Source organism: Protopterus annectens, chromosome 9.part0 (assembly GCF_019279795.1).
Source record: "Protopterus annectens isolate FY-2018-M chromosome 9.part0, PAN1.0, whole genome shotgun sequence".
Taxonomy (NCBI): Eukaryota; Metazoa; Chordata; order Ceratodontiformes; family Protopteridae; genus Protopterus; species Protopterus annectens.
This window is the reverse complement of record NC_056743.1, coordinates 1,276,732,606-1,276,758,227: the sequence shown is the minus strand read 5'-3', so window position 1 is coordinate 1,276,758,227 and position 25,622 is coordinate 1,276,732,606. Positions and strand designations below refer to the sequence as shown.

General features: G+C 44.1%; 1 protein-coding gene across 2 annotated transcripts in view; it reads left to right on the top strand.

Moving 5' to 3' along the window:
- SNRNP200 (small nuclear ribonucleoprotein U5 subunit 200) overlaps window positions 1–25,622 on the top strand; it is a 1,344,735-nt gene that overhangs the window by 370,862 nt on the left and 948,251 nt on the right. For both annotated transcript variants that reach the window (XM_044084204.1, XM_044084205.1), the window contains 4 exons: window positions 21,444–21,637; window positions 21,951–22,074; window positions 22,397–22,546; window positions 24,139–24,249. In XM_044084204.1, the coding sequence (XP_043940139.1) occupies window positions 21,444–21,637; window positions 21,951–22,074; window positions 22,397–22,546; window positions 24,139–24,249 (579 nt within the window). The remainder of the gene's footprint in view (window positions 1–21,443; window positions 21,638–21,950; window positions 22,075–22,396; window positions 22,547–24,138; window positions 24,250–25,622) is intronic.

Here is a 25,622-nt window from a genome sequence, read left to right as displayed (position 1 = left end):
GCTATTGGTGCATTTTAGGAGAAAAAGAGTGAGACTCTTCAAATTCTTTCATTTCAGCAGGCTACCCTTTTAAATACTTCCACCTTCCTCCCTTTAATCTAGTATTTATTTTTCTATTAATCGAGTCCTTCTTTCACTTTTACTGAGACTTCGGTATTTCCTTCCAGTAGTGTTGTTGGTATTTCGGTTTTCTTCTCTTTGCCTCTTTCTACCCATTTTCAGGGTACCCTTTCCTACCATTGTTGGTAGTTTTTCTTTGAAAAAATGTGTATCATCTTTCATACTAGCAATTATTTTCCCTTTTGGGCCTTCCTATTTTAGGATGAACACTCAAGGATGGCTGACAGACCAGCTGGTTTCAAAAAATGCATCTTCTGTGGACACAAAATACCTAATTCAGATACCCAGAGAATGCATCTGTTGCTTACGCGCAGCCCATTTAGATTCAGATTGTTCTATTTATGCTGGCTTCATCACCAGGTCACTTGTGGATAGATTCAACAAACTAGTTTTGAAGGGTCTTCTTTCTTCTACTATTTGGATTGGGGCGCAAACACCCTCTAAGAAGTCAGACAAAGGGAAGCCTGACTCAGCTTCCAAAGACAGAGTCTAGGAAGAGATCTCTTGATTCTTCAGTGTCTTCGGCTCCATCTTCAGAGCCACCATGAAAAATGTCAACAAAATCAGATCTGACAACTACAGGTCATACTGCTTCAAAAATGAAATTGCCTCGGATCCAGTCAGCTCTTCATTCGCTGGTTCCAGTACCTTTTCAACTCCTTTCCCCTTTTTTGTGGGATTCTCAACTTGGGGCTACCAATCCACTAGCTCCTCACTCAGGGCTTCCAAGAGTTTGTCTAAGGATGGGTGGATAGGATGATTAGGAAATTCCTCAGAGCTCTGATCTAGATGGGGGTAATTCCATCTCAGTTTCTTATCTGATCTGTGAGCCTGCCCATGACTAGTCCTCCTTTAGTTTCTCCTCTGCCGATCCAGCCTGTTTTGGAGCCCTCCGATCCGAGATCCCAGAGGGTGGTCCTTGTCAGATCTGAAGACATCTCATTCTTTGACTCCAGTTGTTTCCCAGAGCTGTCTGGCTCTGAGCCTTTTGGAGCAGGAAGATTCTTGGAGCTGAAAGCATTGGTGCCAAATCCAGAGGACCAGAGATGACTTTGAAGTTGTCTGAGCCCACCCTGGCCCTCAGCTTTGGCTTTTGACAGGGTCTAACTCCATCCTTCGGTGGAGGGCTTGGAAGGATTAAGGGGTTGGTAATGTATGAAATGTTAACTCTGCTACCTCTGGCTTCAGTCTCCCCTAGGCACTTTGCCTTTGAGATTGTGGAGAAGGTTTTCTCATTACTTAAGAAAGGGACATCCCTATCCCCCCCAAGAAAATCCTATATGTCTACCATCTTTGAGTCTTTGCTCTGAACCTCATTCTTCTGTTCTATTCCACTGGGACAGCCAGCCCATTCGAGTCTTTTGTCAGTCCCTCAGGACTCCCCTGTTACTTCTGATACCCCACCAGACCATCCCATGATGAGGTCCCTTGGAAGAAAACGTGTAAAAGGAGACCTTTGGATTCCCCTTGGGGAATCTCTCACTGAGGACATTGATTTTGATGAAGGGGAAGGGTCCCATAGATCTCCACCTGAAAACATCACCTCTAGAGACCTTCTTGAACTCTTAAAACCCCAGAGGTGATTGGTCTTACAACACCCCATCCCAACAGGAGTCTGTGTTCCTGCAGGCTTTCGGGTCTGGCCTGGCTATGTCTTTGATGACTTCCCTGGCTGATAAACTTAGACCTCATCTCACGTCAAGCATGGAAGGAAATGGGTACTGTGGAGCCCATCTCTAATCACCCAGCCAAATTTTAGTCCCTGCGAAGGGCAGACGACACTGGAGCAATGGGATCCCAGTTGATGCAATGGTTGTGGCAGCAGCTGCTAAGAAAAAGCTTGTGGAGCAGGGCTCTTCTGTCCATCCCCCTGGACATATTTGGTAAACATATTTGTACTTCAGCGACATTTGCTGTATGGTCATTGAAATACTTAGCACATTTCATGAGATTCCAAAGAGGTTTGATTAAAGAGCTCTCCGAATTTGAGTCGACATCTGCGGAGGACCAAAATAGTCTGTCTGTAACTGGCTATCCTTCAGTCTATAATGCTCTGAGGTTGATTTCCTATGCTACAGAAGGCACCTCACAGGTGGCTGGTTTGGGCTTGACCATTAGGAGACAAGCCTGGATGTACCTATGTGAATTTGTGGAGCCCTTTAAGTCTTCATTCATCAGTGCTCTATTTGATGGATCTTATTTGGCTCGGACATAGAAGAAACTCTCCAGAAGTGAGCAAGAAGGAAATAACTTGTCTGTTTGTTGCGATACGTTTTTCTACTTCTCAAAGACCTTTTTCCTGGAATCAATGAAAAGGTAGAAAGATGTGGTTCTGCAAATCCCAGGCTCTTTTCCAGGGCTGGAGAGGAGGTATTTCTCCCAAAGGCAGAGGTGGGAACTCTAATGGAAATGCCATCCCGTGACAAAGGTGGCCTGCAATACCAGGGTTTCTGGGATTCCTTCTTAGACAAATCCTACCAGCGCTCCTGGAAGGTGGCCCAACTGGTGCACTCTGGATGCAGTTGGGGGTGGGCATTTTTCTGTGCACCAGAAAGCCTGGGCATCCATCACAAATGATTCCTGGGTACAGAGAATTTTATTCAGAGGTTATATCATATCATTTTCCTAAGTTCCCCCTGCAAAAATGAAAAGAATCCCCATCGTTCCACTCAGTCAAAGGGAGGCATTAGAAATAGAAAAGCTGCTCAGGAAGAGTCATCCAGGAGATTTCCGTGGACCAGACAGGATCCAGAACCTACTTAAGATTCTTGATACCAAAGAAGACAGGAGACTTGAGACTCATCCGGGATCTCTGCAAACTAAACCAATATGTAAAATATTCAAGGTTCCGAATGGTCACGATTTAGTCCATTTTGTCCCTACTGTGAAAGGACGATTTGATGTGCTTGATATATCTTAAGGATGCATACTATCACATCAAAATGAACAGGAGCTCCAGTCATTACCATTTCAGAGCACTGCCCTTTGGCATCGCCATAGCCCTAAGGGTGTTCATCAAATACATGGCAGTGGTAGCAGCTTATGTGATACTGCTGGGATTCAGACTGTTTCCATAACTAGACAGTTGGCTGCTAACTGCCCCATCCAGGCATCTACTTCTACAGGCAAGGGACTACTTGCTCCAGTTGTGTCTTCACTTATTCATTACAGTCAACTACAGGAAATCACAAGTTACACTTACACAGAGTCGGGAGTGCATAGGTGCTCATCTAGAAGCCATCATTCAGCCTTTCATCCACCTACACATATTCAGACACTCAGATCCCAGATCAAAATTTGATCTTGCGCATGTCTCTTCCAGCACGACTAATCTTACATAGCTTTGTATCCATGGCAGCAGCTATCACCCTAGATGTCCTATTGTGTTGCAGTATTCTCTGCTGTGGGTATACTTCTCCCTACGTAACCCATCTGGCCAGCATATAATGGCTTTTAGCTACTGCAAGTACATGGAAAGTTGCACGTATGGCTTGTTGAACGTTGGCCATAAAAGGGCATCTGCACATACAATCCTCATAGCTTCCCTGCCACCATTCAGAATGCTTGACTTGTACATTGGTTTGCTGCTTGTTTTTGTTTGCTGCTTCCAGCTAAGTGCCCTGTTGGGGTTAATTTTTTTTATTGCTACTGCCTTTTTGTCCTCCAGGAAGGGCAAGTGTAAATGTGGAAGGCAAATTCCACATAAGGACAGCCATTATCTTTGTCTGTTTTGTGTAGGCCCTAACCACGAGAATTGTTCCTTTACTATTTGTCAGGCCTTTTTCCAAAGATCTTGCAAAGATATCTTTCGGCTTTGAGCCTGTACGTGGAACTAACGTTTGAAAAGATTAGCTAAGGACGTTATGGAGGGTTCTGTGGGTCCTAAGAAGAAGGTCAGTGAGCCTAGACCTGAATCCTGTTCCGCTGCACCTCTTTCTGCCAGGGTATCCCTTGAGGTTAGTGAAAACCCAGAGGTATGTTTGGAGGTTGGATCTTGGCTGTTAGAGAATCCAATAGAGGCACACCCTCAGAGGCAGTGCAGGTGTACATTTTGGATGGACAGGGGAACCACAGCTTGTTGTGTTGGAAGGGTCCGGAGACATACTTCACACTCCAGCTAGGGAAGAGGTCCCATTGGCTGTCGTTGAAGGAAGGCCTACATGAAGCCCTTCTAATTGCCATCAAGCAGAGGTGCATTTTAAGAAAAAACAGAAAACAAAGTATTTTCCAGCCCCTACTTTGCCTCAGTTTGACTGGGATATTTTTTCGCAGGGATTGATTAAGGTTTTAAGGGCTCTTAAGCCTTCTGCTGCTGTTTATGTTCCCTCTTTTACTGGTACCCCTGTCAGGAGGGTTAGGGAGCAGGAGTTCTTAGAAGATGAGTCTTCATCTGATCAGGAGTCCTTGGCATACTCCACTCAGATGACATCCCGTTTAGAATATGCTTCCCCTGAGGAAGAATCGAGTGGTGTTGATTCTCCAGTGGAAGAGACCTTTTGGGAAAACTATCAATAAGATGAGATAATTTTTAAGTGGGACTTGTCTCGGGTCTCTGAAGTGCAAAAAAAAGATATTATGACCTTTTGCAAATGAAATCTCCTCCTCCTGCTATGCCACCTGTATTGCCAGCACTTTTTGATGCTTTCTTTTCTGATTCTAAGACAGCGGATTCACAGGTTACTGTTCCTAAAAGGTCTGACAGATTTTATAAGGTGCCTGATGATTGTGGATTCCTTTACAAATGTCCTTCATCTGATCCAGCTGTGGTATCCATTGCCTCTGACAAAATCCTCTAGGTTATTACCATCGTCTTAGCTTCTTCCTTCAGGTAAGGAGAGCAAATTAATGGAAAGACTTGGCAAGAATGTTTTACACTTCTGCCAATTTAGCTTTCTTAGCCATAAACACACATCTATGTATTCCTTGGCTGTTCTTTCTCAGGGGTCTCGAGCTTTTTCAGAACTTCCAGACTCTAACATTACAAACCAGGTTATGCCCCTTTTAGGAGCTTCCTCTCAAGTTGCTAGACACTCGGACAAATGCAGTTGTGATGCAGCAGAAGCATCATCTAGAGCAGCTGCTTCTGGTTCTGTCTTTAGAAGGTATTCTTGGTTGAGGCTTTACCATCTGTGAGATGACATCAAAGCAAAACTGATGGATGTTCTTCTGGATAACAGTGCTCTGTTTGGTACTGCAGCTGCAGATTTAAGTCTATACAAGAAAAGGGAAATTAACTTTAGGACTTGAAAAACATTTTTGTGTCACCTGTCCCTAAATTCCACAAAAATGTTTTGTCTAAAACCTCTTTTGTTGGAAAGCAGACACATCCATCTTCCTCTTCTTCCAGGACTAAAAAAAAAAACTGTTAAAAGACCTCCTCAGCCTAAGACTAATCTTTCAGGTCCCACTTCTCAGCAACCTTTTTCGAATAGGCCAGGTAGTGTGTGAATACTAACCACTTCCAAACCTTACTTCTCTTGGTCTACCCCTCTCTCTTCCAGCTTGGGCAAGTATAGCTCAGGATTCCTGGATCCTCTCTATTATCCAATAGGGATAATTTATGACTTTGAGGAATAACCCTGAAAGGAGGAAAGTTTTTCAACCTCTTCCAAACCAGTTGGATTTGTTTCCACAGATTCTAAAAGAATTAGTTACTCAGGGAACAATTCAACCTGTTCCACTATACCAAAGGGGAAGGGGGGTTACTCAAGAATGTTTCTTGTGCCCAGAAAGGATGGTCCTTGGAATCCCATTTTGGACCTTTCCCATTTAAACACTTTTCTAAAAATTTCAAACTTTTTGCATGCTGTTTTTGCAGATTGTTTCCTTTAATTCCTGCACACACCTACATGGCCTTTCTGGACATCAAGAATGCCTACCTTCACATTCCTAGCCATCCTCTTTACAGGAATTTTGTTACATTTCTGTGTGGCTTCTTTGCACTTTCAGTTTTCTGCCTTGCCCTTTTGGTCTGTCTACTGCCCCAGGGTTATTCACAGAATCTTTCGCCCCCTTTGCTTGCTTATTGCAGGGTCAGATGTATTCAGGTATATTCATACCTGGGTGATCTTTTTTCCGGTGCCTCTTCCAGAGCAGTTACTTCAAAATCTGCAGTTTGCCATCTCTCTCCTGCAAAAGTTGGGATTCACAATCCATCCATCTTTCCATCCTCTCAACAAATTTCAAAAATCATTTATTTCCCCTTCTCAGGATCACATTTTCCTAGGGTGCAGGCTAAGAACAGATCTCATGAATGGCTGTCCTTCCACCAGAAAAAAATTCTTGCTCATGCTTCCTTTTTCTGTAGTCTACTCTCTCTTCCATCTCTAATTGCCAGGGAGTTTCTAAGACTACTGGTGTTTATGGTATCCACAATACCTGTAGTGCCAATGGCAAAACTTCACATGAGGAAGCTTCATTGGTATCTAAAGTCTGTTTGGATGTAGCATGCCCATCCTGTGGAGTTTGTACTTCCTCTTCTCCCATTCCTGAAATCAGAGCTTCTTTGCTGGATTCATCAATTTTCTCTGAATCCAGGCCTTCCTCTTCATCTGGCTTAACCAGTTCAAGAGTTGTTCACAGATGCCAGCGACACAGGTTCGGGGGCAACTTTTGATCAAAGATGGTGCAGGGTCTCTGGCCTCCTTCTCAAGGAAGGAGCATATCAGTATCAAAGAAATGAGTGCTCTGATTCTGGACTTACAGGCCTTCTATCCTCTGTTTTATCCCGGACCTCTGAAAGTATTTACAGACACCACCACATTCCTCTGGTATGTAAACAAGCAGGGGAGGGGAAAGTTGTATCTTCTTTGCAGGTTGGCCCTGATGGCTTGGAACATGGCAGATCGGTATAAGATGACTTTTCAAGAGGTTTACATTTCATCCACTCAAAGTTTTGTGGCAGACACTCTAAGTAGATCCACGACTCAATTCCTCGAATGGGTGCTTCACAAGGATGTGTTTCTGGACTTACCCCATCGGTGAGGTACTCCTCTAGTGGATCTTAGTGCCTCCTTTCTGAGCAGACCTCTTCCTCTTTTTTTGTACCAGAGTCCCTGATCCTCTGGTTTGGAAGGTGGATGCCCCATCTTCCTTCTGGAAAGGGATGTTTCTCTGTGCGTCCCTCCTCTTCCTCTCATTCAAAAAGTTCTGCTCAAGTTTCAGCAGGACAGACCAAAAATCTTGCTGGTGACTCCCTTTTGGCCAAGACAGCATTGGTTCCATCTTCTGCATTTAGCCAAGGGCAGTCATCGTATGTTACCTCACAGAGGACAAGGGATCCCTACTTCATCCACATCTGTCAATGTTACAACTGACGGTATGGGTAATAAACTTTTGATTCCTTTCAGACACCTTTTTTCTGAGGACTACTACTGCAGGAGGCCAGAAACCCCAATACTAGAAAATCTTACTTGTCTAAACGGAAGAGATTTTCTACTTTGTGTCTTTCTCATAATTTGGATCCAGTTTCTGTAGCTATCCCTGTTCTTTCCTACTTGTGAGAGCTACTGAAGATTGGTTTGGCTTATTACTCAGTAAAAGTTCACTTGTCAGCTATTTTTGCTTGTTTGCCATTTACTCCTCCTTTAGCTTCTAGACTCTGGAAGTAAAACATTTTCTCAAAGGCATCCTTCACATTGATCCTCCCAGGAAGCCAGTTCCACCTCCTTAGGATTTGAATTATGTTTTAGAGAAGCTAACTGTGGCCCCTTTTGAATCTGCAGCTTCAGCTTCCTTAAAGTTTTGAACCTGGAAAACACTTCTTTTGCTAGCTTTAACCTCTAGTAGGAGGGTTTCTGAGCTTCAGGCTTTAACTTCTCCACCTTTTCTTGTTCTTCATAAGGATAGTCTTTTTACGTACTAATCCTTCTTTTATGCCCAGTGTAGTGAATGAGTTATTTCTTAATCAGTCTGTTCAGTTGTCCACTTTCTCTTTTCCACAGTCCTTAAGTGAGAGTATCTTACACACCCTGGATATGCATAGGCAACTCAGGTTTTATTTCAATAAAACTAAGGCTATCAGGAAATCTGCTTAGCTTTTTGTTCCCTTTCATCCCAGGGCTCTGGTTTTGCCTGTTTCCAAGCAGACTATTTCCTTTTGGATTTCTAAGGCGGTTTCATGTTATGTTTTTCATTATAAGACTTTACCTGCCTCTATAAAGGCTTACTCCACCAAGTCTGTGGCATGCTCTCGTGCGTTCTTTAGGGGTTTGAATACTAACACCATTTTGGAAGCTGGCACTTGGTCTTCTGTTCATACTTTCACCAAACATTACAGACTGGATAGTTTTTCTAGATCTAGTGCTGGATTTGCTAGAGCCATTCTTCATGGCTTTGTAGAAAGTTGGTTTCTCATCCCAGGTTTCCTCCTAAGCTTTGGTACTCTCCCATATGTAGAGAATACTGTAACATCAGAATAGAAGGACATAAAGTAGTGTAAAATCATACCATAACCTTAGATGTTCTCTTCTATGTTGCAGTATTCTGTCCCTTCCTCCTATACCTTGCTTTCCCTTGGATGGCAGATTGGTTTCCTTTTTCCATACACTGGTGTTCCTTCTGAGGCATTTCAGTTCTGAGGCTTATACGTGCAGATGTCCTTTTGTGGCTGACATTTGATATGCCATATGTGTGATGTTACACGTACTTGCAGTAGCTGAAAGCTGTTGTATGCTGGCCAGATGTCTGTCTGCTTGGGGCAGAGTATACCCGTATGTAGAGAATACTGCAACACAGAAGAGAGAGACATCTATGGTTATGGTAAGCTTTTACACAACTACTATTTCCTTTAACTAGGTTTCTCATGCGGATTCTGCAATGGACTCTCTTGATACAGTGATCTGTTCTTCAGCAACCTTTATTTGCCCCAGTCAAGCTCACTCAGTCTTGCAAAAAAATATCTTCTTTGGTGGCTTCACTCTGATGAAGTATCCCTAGGCCGTGCATTTGTTCTTAAACTACCCAGGGACACACTGACCACAGTTGCCTCCCACCTGGGGTTGGGGGGGACTCTACTTGGGAAGGACATTCCAAGGTATGTGGTCCCCAGAAGAGGCCAAGATGTACATCAATGTTCCGGAAACGAGAGCAGTCCTCTTAGTGTTGCAGGCCTTTCAAGATGTTCTTCCTTCAGGGACAATTGCTATTCGGACAGATGGTGTCGGTTATCTGGTTCTCCCTTGTTTGTGTACCAGACCTTACCCACTGCGTTGAGCAGCACTGAGTGTTTGGCAGTGGGAGATCTCTTCTGTCTGCTTTTTCTTAGCAACACATATACCAGAGAAAGTCATCATGATTGCAGACAAGCTAAGCAGGCCCATTATGATGCCTCATGAATGGTATCTCAATGTCTAAGTGGCGGAGAGAATGTTCCTTTGATAGGGCCAGCCATGCCGTGACCTTTTCACTTCTTCCCTCAGCAACAAGTGCAGCAGATTCTTTACCCTGATACCTCCAAAGGGTGAGTCACCGAGAGATGCTTTAGTCCACGATTGGCCCTCCAGTCTTCTCTGTGCTTGCCTCCCGTTACCTCTCATCCTCAAATTTCTACAGAAAGCATAACCAGTTGAAGAGCATAGTTGTCCTCATTGCACCTTTCTGGTCTCATTAGATTTGTTTTCCCTTCTTCTGGCCTCATTTCCTATATCTGTCCTGGATTCTGGATCCCAGTGCAAACCTACTGTCTCACCCAACAGGGATGACTCTCTTGGACATAACAGGCCTAAAACTGACCACATGGTTTCTCCAGTTCTGATTGCTAGACAGCCCAGGCTTTCCTCCCCGGTCCATCATATTTTATTATCTTCTTGAAAGGCTTGTATTAGAAAGAGTTACAAAAGTAAGTGGAAAAGATTTGTATCCTAGACCCGTAAGATAGATGTGGACTCCTTTTCTGCCCCTATACCAGATGTATTTGACTTTTTAGATTACAATTTCAGTGAAGGGGCTAGTTTTTCTACTGTTAAGGTCCAGTTGACTGCCATTTCATACTTCCACCTAGGTGAAAATAATTCTTCCTTAGTTTCTTCTAAATTATCCAAAGCTTTTCTCAAAGGAACTTTTTTGCTTAGACCTCAACTAAAGAATCATTTTTGTCCTTTGGATTTAACTATCCAGCTTCAAGTTCTGATTCAAGGCTCCTTTGTCAGACCTTAGGTTTTTGTCTTGGAAAAACATTTTTATAGTCTCTATTACGTCTGCTAGATGTGTATCTGAACTCTAGGTTCTGGCCTGCAAAACCCTAGTTTTCTACAAAGACAGGGTTTCTATGTGAACTGAACCAGTAATTTTTTTTTTTTTTTGCCTAAGGTAGCTTTTGAGTCTCATATCAACCAGGTCATTAACCTCCCAGTTTTCTTTCCAAATGTTTCTAATAAGGGAGAATATGTGCTACATCATTTGGATGTAGACAATTTCAGTTTTATCTTTATCGAAGCAAAGATTTCCAGAACACTGTCCAGTTGTTCGTATCCTTTTCACTTAACAGATTGTGCAAGCCAGTTTCAAATGTTACACTGGCCAGGCATTAACTGATTGCATCTCTTTTGTCAAAAGAGGTTTGTTCTTGCCTAAGCCTCCTAGAGCTCATTCCACAAGGTCTGTGACTGTACCTGTAGCCTTTTGGTCGAGCTTCCATAGATGACATTTATGCAGCTGCCACTTAGTCCAGTGTTCGTACTTTTGTTGCTCATTACAAATTGGGTTTTGTTTCTAGGAACAGTGCTGTGAAATATCCTTTCATGAGGACCACCCAAGGTTCATTTAGCTGGGAAATCTGTTCCGTCAGTTGAGGAATGAATGAAAATAACAGCATCAGATAAAAACAAAGTTCTGTACTCATAATGTTACATCTGTGCAGCTCATTTTCATTCTTCCTGAACTTCCTGCCCTCCTAGCCCCCTTTCCTTTGCCCCTGGACAGAACTAAGGGTTACTACTTTAGAAACTCTTGTACCTTGTTTGAGCTCCACTTCCCTTAATCTGTACCTTTTTGAGTTCTGTTAAGGTATTATTCACTGTCCTCTATTGGCAGCAGACTTGATTTGAGGTATGTTAGGCTGGCAGGGCATCATGGGGAAAGGAGAAGGTCGAGAGTTTGGATCCGAGGATATGGAAGAAGAGGCGGTCTGATCCGAGACCCATCAGCTTAGGTAAAATGAAAATGGACAACACAGCTGTAACATTATGCTGAGTACCTAATTTTGTTTTTGTTTAGCTTTCCCAGTTGACCTTTGAGTGGCATATTTAAATTTGTGTTCCTGCTTTCACTGAAAATCTGGGAAAGTAAAACTGGTGCTGATTTCTTATTTGTGAACATTGATATAAGTTTAATACACAAGTACACAGCATCTTAGTAGACATTGTGGTAATGGTTGATATTGTTAAAAACTTGTTTTAGTCTATGGAAGCTGACTTGGTAGGTCTGCCTGAAGACTTAATGTGCTTGCTTAGTGTGGAAAACCGTTCTGTTATTTGTTTTTTTGGTTTGTTTTCTGAAATGTGTTAGGAAAAAGTCAAACAATTTGTATATAACTTCTGGTGAAATTTCTAATAGGAAAATATTCATGTTCTTTGTATGGCTTTTTGTAAAACCATTTCTCACTTTTAGACTATGTAAAATGCAGTCCACCTATAGCTTCATAGGTAGGTACTAGGCTATCGGCCCTGGGACCTATACAAGCCCAGCCAAAAAGGTACCCTGGCTTTTGCCACCCAAGAAAATTATTTTCCTGTGCCACTGTCGAGCAGAGCCACAGAGGTGATCCCCGGGGTGAATTTCCTATTTCCCATCCAGTCATCAAGATTTTTCTTGAGTGCTAATGAGGAGCTTTGTTTGATATAGATAGGTAGTTAATTCCAGAGTATGGGAAGTCTCTGGGACAGGAATCTATCCCTCCGGCATGTTCTGTTTATTGTGGTAACCAGGTTTAGGTCCCTAGAGCATGTAGCTCTGAGGGATTGGGATTTCTTTATGTGGAGCATGTCCAACAGCTCTGACTTTGACATAGCTTTGTATGTTAGGCAGAGATCACCTCTGAGTAAGTGATATGCGACGGAGTAAAGGTAGAGTTTTTTGAGACTGTCTGAGTAGGGCATCTGTTTGAGGCCGGTAATCCTCTTTGTGAGGTATTTCTATGGCCTTTCCAGTTGTTGTAGATGTCTTGTGAGGTACATACCAAAATGGGCATTGTATTCTATAATGGGTCTAATGAGTGATGAGTAGAGGGGAACAATGACCTCTTTTTTTCTGGATGAGAAACCTTTTGTGATGAGGTGTGCCATGTAGAAGGATTTCCTGACTACTGTGGCGATGAGATTATCAAAGGAGAGACTACTGTCCATCTGTGTCCCAAGGTCTCATCACACCTTCGGTGTTAAGTATACTACTGCCTATGTTGTAGTTCATGGGTACAGAGTTTTTACCAAAGGGGATGACAGTGCACCTTTTGGCATTGAGCTTGAGGCCATGGCTTTGACACCAGGCATTTGTCTCAGTAAGGCCCTTTTGTAAGATGTCCACACCGTTAGGAGTTTCGATTATGGCTGCTAGTTTGCAGTCATCTGCGAACTTTGTTAGCCAAAGACCTTCTCTGTTAGCCTGTACTTCAGAGAAGTAGATACCAAACAGGAGAGGAACCAAAACTGAACCCTGTGGTACTCCACTTGTCACTGGTCTGAAGTCTAATTTGGAGTCTGCTACTTTCACAGTGTGGGTTCTGTCAGTGAGCCAGTTGGCAAACCCATCTTGTGACATAGGGATTTATACATAGTTTAGTGAGATTATTTATAATTCCAGAGTGGGGGATGGTGTCGAAAGCCTTGGCAAGATCTAGATAGGCTGTGTGAACCACCTTACCCTTGTCTACGGCTTTGGTGAATGCTTCAAAGAAGTCTATCAGGTTTAGGAGACATGATCTGCCTTTTACAAACCCGAACTGGGTGGGGTCCAGAGTTTGGAGATTACCAATGTCTTTGTTTATAAGTTCCATGATGATACATTCCATGGCCTTGCAGACCAGGCTCATCAGACTAATGGGGCAGTAGTTCCCGGAGTCCGTGGTGGCTCCCCCCTTGTTGAGTGGGATAACCATTGCTGTGCGCCATTCAGCAGGCACAAAGCCTGAGGTGAGGCTATGTTTGAACATGGTACTTAAGTGAGATGCTAGTTCGTTCTGTAGTTCGTGTAGAACGCAGCTTGGGGTGTTGTCTGGTCCCATGGATGCTGTGTTCTTGGCTTTTGAGAGAGTTTTTTTTACCTGTGCAGCCGTGTTTACAGGAACTTTGTATTCTTCCGGTATAGAGATGGGCTGTTTAGGGGGTGAGAGGGGGGTAAAGTTAGCACTGAACCTATCTGCCAGGATGTTGAAAATATCAGTTGGGTCTGTATATTTAGTGCCATTGTGCTGTAACTCAGAGCAGATCTGAGTGTTGCCATTGAGATTCTTGACATAGCTATAGAATGCTTTGTGGTTGTCTTTAGAATCAGTGGCAATTTTTTTTCATAACTAGCTTAGGAGGATTTTATCAGGGATCTCAGCTTCTTACTGAGGCTGACCAGGGAGCTACTCCACTTGTGGGATTTTACTCTCTTTTGCAACAGTTTCTTCCTTCTGTTGTACAGTTTGTTTATGGCAGGGGACCACCAAATGGGCTTCCTTTTTTTGGAGGATAGCGTCTTGGTTCTGTTTGGGATAGCACGATCCATGCACTCATGTAAGTGCTTATAAAGTGCAATTGTGTAGGATTCAGTAGTCACTACTGTATTGTGTATCTGCATGGGTGTCATGAAGTTGACCACTTCTGTCTTAAGAAGCATGAAGTTGGCTTTGGATAAATTTTGTACCATGGTTTCCTTAATGGGGGGGTAGGGGACAGGATGTGGATATCTAGGGTAATTAGCTTATGGTCGGATCTGACCAGTGAGGTGTTGACTTCAGGTGTAGAACACTGGTCACTCATGTTGGTAATAACTAGATCTAGGATATTGTTGCCCCTGGTGGGGATGTGGATAACTTGATGCCGGGCAATGGAGTTTATGAATTCCAGAAAGCGTTGAGCGAAGGAATTGGTACATGAGTAGTTTTCCCAGTTAATGGTGGGGTAGTTGAAATCGCCCATTATTAGGGTGTTTGGTTGAACCCTAATATTTTCCAGTACATCAAGAAAAGAGGAGTGGGAATCCTGGGGCATGGTGGGTGATCTGTAGCAAGCTACAATTTGGATTGGAGTTTTGCCCAGAGTTAATTGCATTTGGATAACCTCGGCTGCATTATGCTGAGCAACTTGCCTGGAGGTGTGGATATCCTTAATGAACATGGACACACCTCCGCCTTTGGTGTTCCGGTCCAGGTTACATGGGTGAAAAGTGTGGTATGAGTTATAGCCTGGTAGCGCAGGGGTGCTCTCTTGAGCCTTGAACCAGGTCTCAGTCACTGCACAGATATCGATGTTCTCCATTTTAAGGAGTGCCTCGAGTGAGTGCATTTTGAGATTTAGACTTCTAGCATTGAGTATCATCACCCTCAGTTTTTGCTTTCCTGTTCCTGTTACGGTGGTGAATTTGTCATTTGAACCTTGCCTAAAAAAGGCACTATAGGGGCGGCAAGAACCTTAGCCAGTATCCGGAATCCCAGGGGTGACTGGTGCAGGCCATCTCTGGCAAAGCATCGTGGTCTGGCGACCATGTCATCCCAGGCAGACAGATACTGGATCCCTTTAGAATGGCACCAGAAGCTTAGCCAATTGTTGAAGTCAATCAATGTAAGAGTGTTCAATCTCGCTGTTTGTTCTTACACATGGGTTCAGAGCCGATCCTCGGCTCCGAGTCGGCCGAATTGCAAAGCTCTGAATCTCAGAGAAGCTCGAGACCAGCCCATATCCCACAATCCTCCCTGCCATTACCCAGATCTAGTTTGCCGCTGCAACAGATCGGATCGAGGAGAGCTCGGACCAGATAGAAAATTGAGATTTGCTTACTATTTACAGATAAGATACTGATTTTTTTCCTGATATAACCTTGTATTTCTTAGTTTGTTATAGAAGTGCTGTGTGTGTGTGTTATACATACATATATATATATATATATATATATATATACACATATATATATATATATATATATACATATATATATATATATATATATATATATATATATATATATATATATATATATATATATATATATATATATATATATATATATATATATATATATATATATATATACACACACACACCCTTTTTTTCTTCAGGCACCCTTTTGTGGCCTAACCCTTCTTCTTTGAGTGTGGTTTTGTGAGTGTCTTCTTTTATATAGCAATATCTATATACATATAGGATTAGCAGTTTTTCTATACTCATTAGCTATTGTTGTTTTATTAGTATGTCAGAAAAAGCTAAATCTGGCTTTAAAAGATGTCAGTGTGGGCAGAAAATGTCCTTTACTGACAATCATGCTTCCTGCGTTTACTGTCTTGGCCCTCTCCATCTTCAAGAGGATTGCTCTATTTGCCATTCCTTTAGCAGGAGGGTCATGACAGATAGGCACAGGAAGCTCATAGACAGAGGGTTACTGAAGCCTGCCTTTCAAGAGGCTTTGGACAAGTCGGATCAGGCTTCTAAATCCTCGAAGTGGTCGAAGATGTGGGAGCCCATGTCATCGGCTCCGAGTTCATCTTCTAAGGTTTGTTCGCCGGTTCCACAGATCTCGGGGCCGAGCGTTGAACATTTATCTTTTCCTGAGCCCCAGATCTTGGAACCGGTGTTGGAGCTGCCACCACCGTCCATTCTTCGGTCGGTGCCATCTTCAGCTCCTTCGACCCGTTCTTCCAGACCTTTATCTGAGACAGATGTGGATCGTGTCATGCAGAAACTCATGGAAAACACGGCCCTTTCCAAGTTAATTGCAGTTTCCTCCCAGCCGTGTCGAACCTAGAAGGCCTCCCCATATCTCCAACGGGTCCTCCTTCGAGACCCATCCAGATCTCGGAGCCGGGAGAGGATGACCTGATGATAGTGGAGCCCTCCGTGCCGAAACCGTCCATTGCATGATCGACACCATTGACTTCGACTCCTTCGGAACCGATAGGGGAGTCGTGGAGCCGACGGTCTCTCCTCGGTTCCGGGACTGAGAGTCATACCGACCTGTCTGTACCGACTCTCCCTCTCGGGGCCTCGGCACAGACTAGCTTGGCTCCGTCCTGGGGGTCGGAGCCCACGGCACCTGGGTTTGGGATGCTCCCGTGTTCTTTGGAACCGGGGGAGCCCTCAGCCAGGGGTTCGGGGGCCTTTGACCTTATGAGGAAAGTATTGTCTGCACAGACAACCACATCATCAGGGGAATCTTCTCCTTCCCCAAAAGGGCCGCTTTCTGTTTCTGCTCCCACGATCCATCCCAAGCGTAGAGTCCAATTGCCCCAGCCACCCCCAGAGGGTTCCTCCTGTTCCTTGGAGGCCTCACCAGAAGCCCCCCTCTGATGAGGTCCCGAGGAAACGGTTGTGCAAGAGGAGGCACATAGATTCCCCACAGGAATCTCGAACGTGTGACACCGACTTGGATGAGGCAGAGGGGTCCCCCAAATCACCCTCGGAGGATGTGTCTTTTGCAGACATCCTGAAGATCTTGAAACAGAGGGGTGATTGGCAATCCCTAGCCCCCACTGAGGACGAGTCGGTGCTGCTGAAGGCTTTTGGGGCTCAACCTTCTACCTCCTGGGTGACTCTGCCCTTCGATGAATTAATGGATTTGATTGCTCGAAGGGCGTGGGAGGGACCTGACACAGTGGAACCAGTCCCTAGGAAACCAAACAAGTTCATCACTGCCCCCCAAGATAAATCTTATCTCACCAAGGGAGTTCCTGTCGACGCTATGGTGGTGGCGGCAGCCACGAAAAAGGAGATGTCTGAGTCTTCCTCATCTGTTCATCCTCCTAATAAGGATTCTAGGACTATGGACAGATATGGGAAGCGCGTTTTTAGTTCAGCAACTTTTTCCATGCATTCGCTAAACTATTTGACTCACTTCACACGTTTGCAGAGGGATCTCATCAAGGAGCTGACAGATACCCTCCAGGGTAACACAGGTGCTGCTGTTTCATAAAACGTAACAGCACAACTTAACACCCTCACCTCCATAGTAAACTCATCTATGAGGCTCATCTTGTATCCAGCCGAGGGATTGAGTAGAGCTGCAGCTTCAGCGATTGCTCTTCGAAGACGGTCATGGATGCGGCTGTGCTCCTTTGTGGAAGCCTTCAAGTCTTCCTTTGCCAATGCCCCTTTTGATAGTGCCACACTTTTCGGGGCCAAGGTTAAGGAGACTCTCACTTGGTCTCCTGGCAAGAGGGAAAGACCCTGTCTGCTGTCGGGGTCTGTTTTTCCACTCCTACTAGACCGTACCCCAAAGGGCAACGAGGTGGAAAAATGTGGTTCCGTAAGAATCGGGGATCTTTCCAGACCACACAGAGTGATACTCCCTCCAGAGGCAGAGGAGGAGGTAGAAATGGAAGACACCACCCCGGCTGCAGAGGGGGTCTGCATAACCAAGGCGACAGGGATTTCCGTCCCTGGGAAGCCTTTCCAGCACTCCTGAAGGGAGGCCCGGCTGTCCTGCTCTGGAGGCAGTCGGGGGTCGCTTGGCTTTATACCCACTGGCCTGGCTAAACATTACTTCGGATTCTTGGGTAAAAAGCATTATAACCAGAGGATACAAAATCCCCTTCACATCAACGCCACCTCTACAAAGAAAGTTTCCAGACGTGCCACCCCGTCTGTGAAATCTAGCAGCTGTAGAAATTTCAAAGCTGCTCGAAAACAGAGTCATCCAACCAGTCCCGGCGGACCAAAGAGAATTCGGAACTTACTCAAGGTTCTTTTTAGTTCCAAAAAAGACAGGGGACTGGAGACCGATCTTAGATGTCAGCCATCAAAACAACTTCGTGAAGAAGGAAAAGTTCCGGATGGTCACGCTTCAATCGATCCTTCCATTCTTACAGAAGGACGATTGGATGTGCTCTATAGATCTCAAAGACGCTTACTACCACATCAAAATGGCCAGACCGTCCAGAGATCACCTGCGCTTCCAGCTGGGAGCCAGTCACTTTCAGTTTCGAGCTCTGCCCTTTGGACTCACCTCAGCCCCCAGGGTATTCACCAAATGCATGGCAGTAGTTGCGTCTCACTTTAGACGACGAGGATTCCAGGTGTTTCCCTATCTGGATGACTGGCTCCTCACCGCCACCACCGAGCGTAGTCTATCGCAAGCCAGAGACTACACAATCAGCCTTTGTTCCCTCTTAGGGATTTCCATAAACTTCGAAAAGTCTTGCTTATTGCCCTCGCAGTGTATTTCCTTCATCGGAGCAGACTTAAATACACGTTCGACACTACTGAAACTCCCTCCAATAAGAGCCTCAACCCTCAAACAGCAGGTTCTTCTTCTGGTCAGCAAGAAAGCCCCAGCCAAACTGGTGTTAAAAGTGTTAGGACTGATGGCAGCCGCACTAATTGCAGTCCCTATGGGAAGGTTACACATGAGGATCCTACAATGGCTGCTCTTCGCGCAGTGGTCGTTCCAACACCTACCCCTAGCGCACGGGATCAGGATAACAGACTGTTGCAGACGGGACATCTCATGGTGGGTGCGCGATCAGAACCTCACTATGGGTCGTCCGTTCGTTCTACCCAGTCCAACAGCCACAATAACCACAGACGCTTCCCTGATAAGGTGGGGGGGCCTTTTTCAGGGAAGAACAGTCCAAGGAGAATGGTCCAGCACGGAGTACACTCTACATATAAATGTTCTGGAGTTGAGGGCGGTGTTCCTGGCGTTGCAACACTTCCAAGCCCTCTTACCTCTAGGAACAGTAGCAGTTCAGACAGACAACATGTCTGTAGTCTGGTACATAAACAAGCAAGGGGGGACCAGGTCTTACCCGTTATGCAGAGAGGCCATGAGAATTTGGCAATGGGCAGAGTCCACGGGTCGCTTTCTGATAGCAATGCACATCCCGGGGTCATCCAACGTCATTGCGGACAGGTTGAGCAGAGCCATCCTGTTACCTCACGAGTGATCCCTCAATTCACAGACAGCGGAAAAGATCTTCCGCAAATGGGGCCAGCCTTGCTGCGATCTGTTTGCTTCCCCGTTGAATGCAAAATGCAGAAGCTACTTTGCCCTTCTACCCCCTCCGGGGGATGTCCCCAAGCACACACTGATGCACGATTGGCCCCCGGGACTCCTATATGCATTTCCGCCTACTCCCTTGATTCCCATATTTCTACAGAAAGCCAGGAACCTGGAAAGGACTATAATACTCATAGCCCCATTCTGGCCTTGTCAAATATGGTTTCCCTTTCTTCGAGCCCATCAAATAGAGGAACCATGGATTCTGGACCCAGTACCAGATCTACTGACACATTCGTCGGGAGTTCCTCACCCGTCTCTACAATACCTCAAACTAGCAGCTTGGCTGCTCCGTTTCTCTGCCTAGCCAGGTCTCATCTACTCCCCCCAGCAGTTCAACACATTCTGGTTGCTTCTCATAAAGCTTCCACTACTAAACTCTATACGAGTAAGTGGAAACGCTTTGTATATTGGGCATCTAGCCAAAACTTAGACCCCTTGGTAGCTCCTCTACATAAAATTTTAGAATTCTTGTCTATCCTTTTTCACGAAGGAGCTTCTACTTCCACGCTAAGAGTACAGTTGGCGGCCATATCAAACTTCCATATTGGTGAGGAAGGTTCTCCCAATATGTCTCACAGACTTTGTAAGGCCTTTATGAAAGGAACCTTCCATCTTAGACCGCCTGTCAGAAAACCTTTCTTTCCATGGAGCCTGAATTTGTTGCTATCGCAACTCCTGTTGCCACCTTTTGAACCTGCCTTGTCATGTCTCTTAAAGTTCTTATCGTGGAAGACGCTGTTTCTCGTCGCCGTGACTTCAGCTCGTAGAGTATCAGAGTTGCAAGCATTATCGGTCAGACCACCTTACTTGATATTCCATCCAGACAGGGTCTCTCTGCGTACAAATCCATCCTTCCTTCCAAAAGTATGCTCAGTTACGAATATTAACCAGTCTAGAACTCCCTACCTTTTTCAAAAACCATACTAACAAACTGCAGTATATGTTGCACAAGTTGGATGTTCACAGGTAATTAAGATTTTATTTGGATAGGACCAAAGATTACAGGAAAACAGATCAGCTCTTCGTCGCATTTGCAGACAATAAAAAGGGCATGGCAATTACTAAATGTACACTATCTAAATGGCTTGCTGACTGTATAACATTTGTATACTCTAAATCAAAGCAATCCTTGCCCACCAAACCGAACGCCCATTCTACCAGATCCATCTCCACTTCCTTAGCTCATGCAGCTCGTTTGCCTTTGGACACTATTTGTGCAGCAGCCACGTGGTCTAAACCACATACTTTCATCGCTCATTATAGAGTGGACAAAATCTCCAAGGATAGGACATCATTTGGTTCCACTGTGCTTAGGAATGTTCTTCCATGAGTCACTCGGGGTGATGGAGCTAGGGACGCTACCCGTGTGTAAGAACAAACGGCGAGATTGAACACTCTTACATAAAGAAGTTATGTCCTTACCATAACGTTCCATGTAGAGTGTTCATCTCGCCTTTGTTCTTACATCCCCCCCCCCCACGTGTTTGGGGGGTATATGCTGCCGTGTATCATGGGATATATGTTTAGACCACTAGTTATTGCTATGGTGAGAGAGTGTCTCTGAATGGCTGAAGAGAGTGTATACTTCTAGCACCGGAGGTGTTGGATCTTTTGGTCTGGTTTGTTTGCAAACTAGATCTGAGTAATGGCAGGGAGGATTGTGGGATATGGGCTGGTCTCGAGCTTCTCTGAGATTCAGAGCTTTGCAATTCGGCCGACTCGGAGCTGAGGATTGGCTCCAAACCCGTGTGTAAGAACAAAGGCGAGATGAACACTCTACATGGAACGTTATGGTAAGGACATAACTTATTTTTTTGTCCTTGTAGTGCGGCATCATTCTGGGTGATGGCAGAATGCTACTCAGGGCTAGGGGTCATACCTGCCTGGGCTAGAATTACATTTAAATGGTCTGAATATCCAAATTTGGGGTCTGACACTGCTAGACTGCTTTGATGATAGGCAGTAGTGTCAGGATTTACTTCCAGAAGCCTTGTTTATCTTTAAAGGTAAAAGTGGGTAGATGTTTTATGCTGTTGTGAATGGATTTAAAGAATAGAACAAATAGCTTGTGATTTTTTTTCTTTCTTTTCATTATCATTGTTATGTAATGTGGGATTTGCAAATCCCCCCCCCAGGATGAAATCCATCTGCTGCATGATGACCGTGGTCCAGTGCTGGAGGCCCTTGTCGCTCGATCTATCCGCAATATTGAGACTACACAAGAAGATGTGAGATTGGTTGGGCTTAGTGCTACACTTCCAAATTTTGAGGACGTAGCAACTTTTTTGAGAGTTGACCCTGAAAAGGGGCTTTTCTTTTTTGACAACAGGTGAGAGTAGTTAACTGTTTACATTAATACATAAAGCTAAGCTTTAGCACTGAGTAAGGGGATTGGTGTCTTTGAGGATAAGTGTTCAGTAAAGATTTTCAGTTTTGAACAAATGTGCATGTTAGAATTGTCAGCCATTGTCTTTGAAGGTATAACTGCAGAACTGCTCTTACTTTTGATATTTTAAATGAACAATCATAGTGAAGTTGTTCCCATTCTGTGAATATGAATTCTGTCTACAACTTGCTGATAAAATGACAGGATTGAGTTGGCCAGAAAGAATAGCTGAAGGTAAATGCTCTGTATTTTGCAGCTTCCGACCTGTACCCCTTGAACAAACTTACGTTGGGATTACAGAAAAGAAAGCTATCAAACGGTTCCAGATAATGAATGAAATAGTGTATGAAAAAACCATGGAGCATGCTGGCAAAAACCAGGTCAGCCATTTTATTAGTAGTACGTCTGAAAAGAAGTCCTGCATTACTTGCTTCTGTCTTCTGTTGAAATACTTCACATGTGAAACAGAGTGTTATTTTTAAGCATAGTTTTACTTTCGGTATGATTTCATCATTTCTGTATACAGTTCCATATGATGATAATACAGCTTTAATACTGAGTTTTTACATTAGTGGGAGGCAAAATTAACTGAGGTGCTTAAGTGGTAATTTGCACTGCTTGGGTTTCCTCACAGACCTTCTTTTCCTATATTGTGGCAAGAGGATTCTAGCTTTTTTTTTGCTTTCCTCTCTCATTTCCCAGGTGTTAGTGTTTGTTCACTCACGAAAGGAAACTGGAAAGACTGCGCGAGCCATTAGAGACATGTGTTTGGAAAAAGATACCCTGGGATTGTTCTTACGAGAGGGCTCTGCTTCTACAGAAGTTTTGCGGTCTGAGGCAGAGCAGTGCAAGGTAAGAAACCTCTTTAAAGATTGCATATTGAACTTTGGACAAACATTTTCCATCCCAGATTTACCTTTGCTATGTATTAAGATTGATGCGGGAGTAAGTGATGTCCCAAATTATTTTGTACTGGGTTAACCTTTCCATTTCTTAGAGATTTTCTTCTTGACTTTGGCATTATCCATGAGGTAGAAGTAACCAGTACTGCACATGGGCCAGGTAATGGCTGAGTTTTAACTCTTGAGTGAAGTAATGTTTTGATTCATAGTGTACTGGAGTATGTATTTATTAGTGATAGTGGATGGACAGTACCTACTAAAAGGTACCCACCCTTCTCAGTGGGGTTAGTGAAAAAGTGGAAGAGAATTTTTTCATTCCTTGTGGAATCATCCAGCAGGTGGGTTTTGATTCTCTAAGTGTGTTTAACAAATTTGGTCAAATGATAAATTTTAAGTTTGATAGGCAGATGTCCTCACTTCATTTGGAGCTATTTGGTGGGTTGGTCTTCATTTTTATCGTTAAGGCTAGTCGGTAGAGATTTTCTATTCATGGGCTAGTATTGCTGCTTTGAGTTGTTTTTGTAAACTTTGTAAGGGTAAAGAGATGTGTTTTTGAATGCCTTCCCCCCATCCCTCTTAAATCTTTTGTTCCCAGTCCAACGAGTGCTGTTGTTTTTGGATGAGGTGGGAGCCATTATACTTGCAGGAATGAAGATGGTTTGTGCGTCTCTACTTCTGTTCATTTCTTTTAGGGCTGGTGTACAGTCTCATCATTTGGGCTCTGAGGGTTTGGCCTATAATCCCCACCAGAGTTGGGGTGTTTCAATGTTTTATTGTTGATGTTATTGATCTTATTAGTCCCCATGTTGCTGTACTGGGTGGTCTTCCCTAAAGTTCGTATTGTATATGATGCAAAACCTCAGGGTATTTTAGTAGTAAGGTCTAACCACTTCCATTGCAGCTGATGTGTGTGCAGGCATTCCTGTGGGGTATGCAGTTCCTCACAACTGTGTTTGTGTGTGTTTTGGCATATGTACGTTGGAGTCTATAGTCTCCAAGCACACATCCAGAATCACATACTTGGGTGACTGCTGATGCTAAATGTCCTTTTAGATTCATATGTAAGTACTAGGCTAGCTGCCATCGCTAGCCATTTTAAGACTAGCCAATTTCCCTTTTGGTGTATGAATTTAACTTGTCCCATTTGGGATAGATTGGCCTTACCCATTCCATGGTTATTAATTTTGTAATAATTTGAGGGGAATCAAGAGTGGTGTAAAGCATTTAGGAGCTGCCTCTGTCCGTTAGTAGTACAGGAGATAATCCTGGGGTAATTTTTCTGTTGCCCATCCATAGATCCAAGTTGCATTTAAAATATTGCACTTTACAGATTGCCCCCCCTCCCCCAAGGATGGGTGAGCCACTCACTCTTGCTTACTCCAACGCCCACTGCTAAGCTAACCTTGGTCATCTGGGCTGCAACCAGATCTTTATTGAGTTTTGCAGTGAAGGCTGTATTTTGACACACAAGTAGACTAGGTGATGAGTTTGAATTTATCCTTAGAAAGGGACTGATTCAGCATTTTCTCCCTTTTCTCACAGAACCTGGAATTGAAAGACTTGCTACCATATGGGTTTGCAATTCATCATGCTGGAATGACCAGAGTGGACAGGACTCTTGTGGAAGATTTGTTTGCTGATCGACACATTCAGGTGAGGACTGTACCTTGTTTTTAACTTGATTGGAATTGCACTGCATTTTAGAGAAACATAATAAGGGAGACCAACAGTGTATGTGTGAGGGAAAACTGCCAAATGAAGACCACCTTGAATGTATATAAGAAAATGCTGTGAAAAGAGAGGCAGTAAGTATGGGTTGGGGGAACTGAAAGCAATATGATACTAACTATGGCTAAGAGAGAGCTGTGGGAAGTGAGCATGAGAGATTGTGACAGCAAGAGCTGCTGAAAGTGTGTGAAGGTGAGTATGGAAACTTAAGCTGGCAGAGGGGTGACATTGTGTGTCTGTGTCTGAGAAAAGTGCATCAAAACAGGTCAACAGTGAGCTCACACAAGCTGCCAAGGGTGAGTTGCACTGAGTAAAGGAGACCTACCAAAGAAGGGAAGGCAGCATGTAAAGGAGACATCTGCCACGGGGTGGCAGCAGCAGTGAATATGGAGTATGAATTGTACGTGGAGGAAAGCCCAGAGTAATAAACAGGGTTTCCTGCAAGAAGGAGAATTACCAAATGAGCTTTAGTAATGTGGGGAGTGCACCACCAAACGATAGCATCTTAGAATTTGAAAACATGCTGTCACAAGAGGATGCTACTGAGTATGGCAAATAAGAGTTGCTGAAGTAAGGGGTAGCAGAGGGTATCAGCTGAAGAAACTGCTAAAAAAGAGCTTTGCTGAGTACAGGAGACTGCTCCCCAAGGAGGGCAGTAAAAAGTAAGGAACTGAGGTGATGAGGGCAGCAGTGAGTATAGGAGTGTGCTACCAAAAGATGGCAACAGTGAGTGTAGCAGGGACCTTCAAGCAGAATAGAATCCAAAGCATGTCGAAGTGAGTGTTGGAAGGAACTGCTGAAAAAGCTTTGCAATGAATATTGAATGAAGATTCCACAAAGGTGCATTATTGTGTGTTAGAAGGAGCTGTTGAAAAAGTACATAGCTTTGCACGTTGGAGGATGTTGCTGTAAAAAAAAAAAAAAAAAAAAACGGGCAAAATGTGTTGCAGTACTTATAAATGTGTTGAGAGTGAATGTTGGCGCTGATGAGGTGCAGTAGTGTATGTTAGATGATACTGCCGATGGGGGACAGCAGTGTGTGCTGGAGGGAGCTGCCAATGGAAGGTGGCTGTGAGCATGGGAGGGAGCTGCTACTGGTAGAGGAGGTCTCTAAGCATGGAAAATATTTGTCAGCATAGTGCAGCTGTTGGAGAGAGATGTCATAAGTAGTTGGCAGTGAGTGGAAGAAAGATGTGGGCAAGATTGGCAGTGCTGCTTATGCAAGATAATTGCCATATAACATTTGCAATCTCTACAGGAGGGACCTGAGAAGAGAATGCTTCAGAGAGTACAGAAGA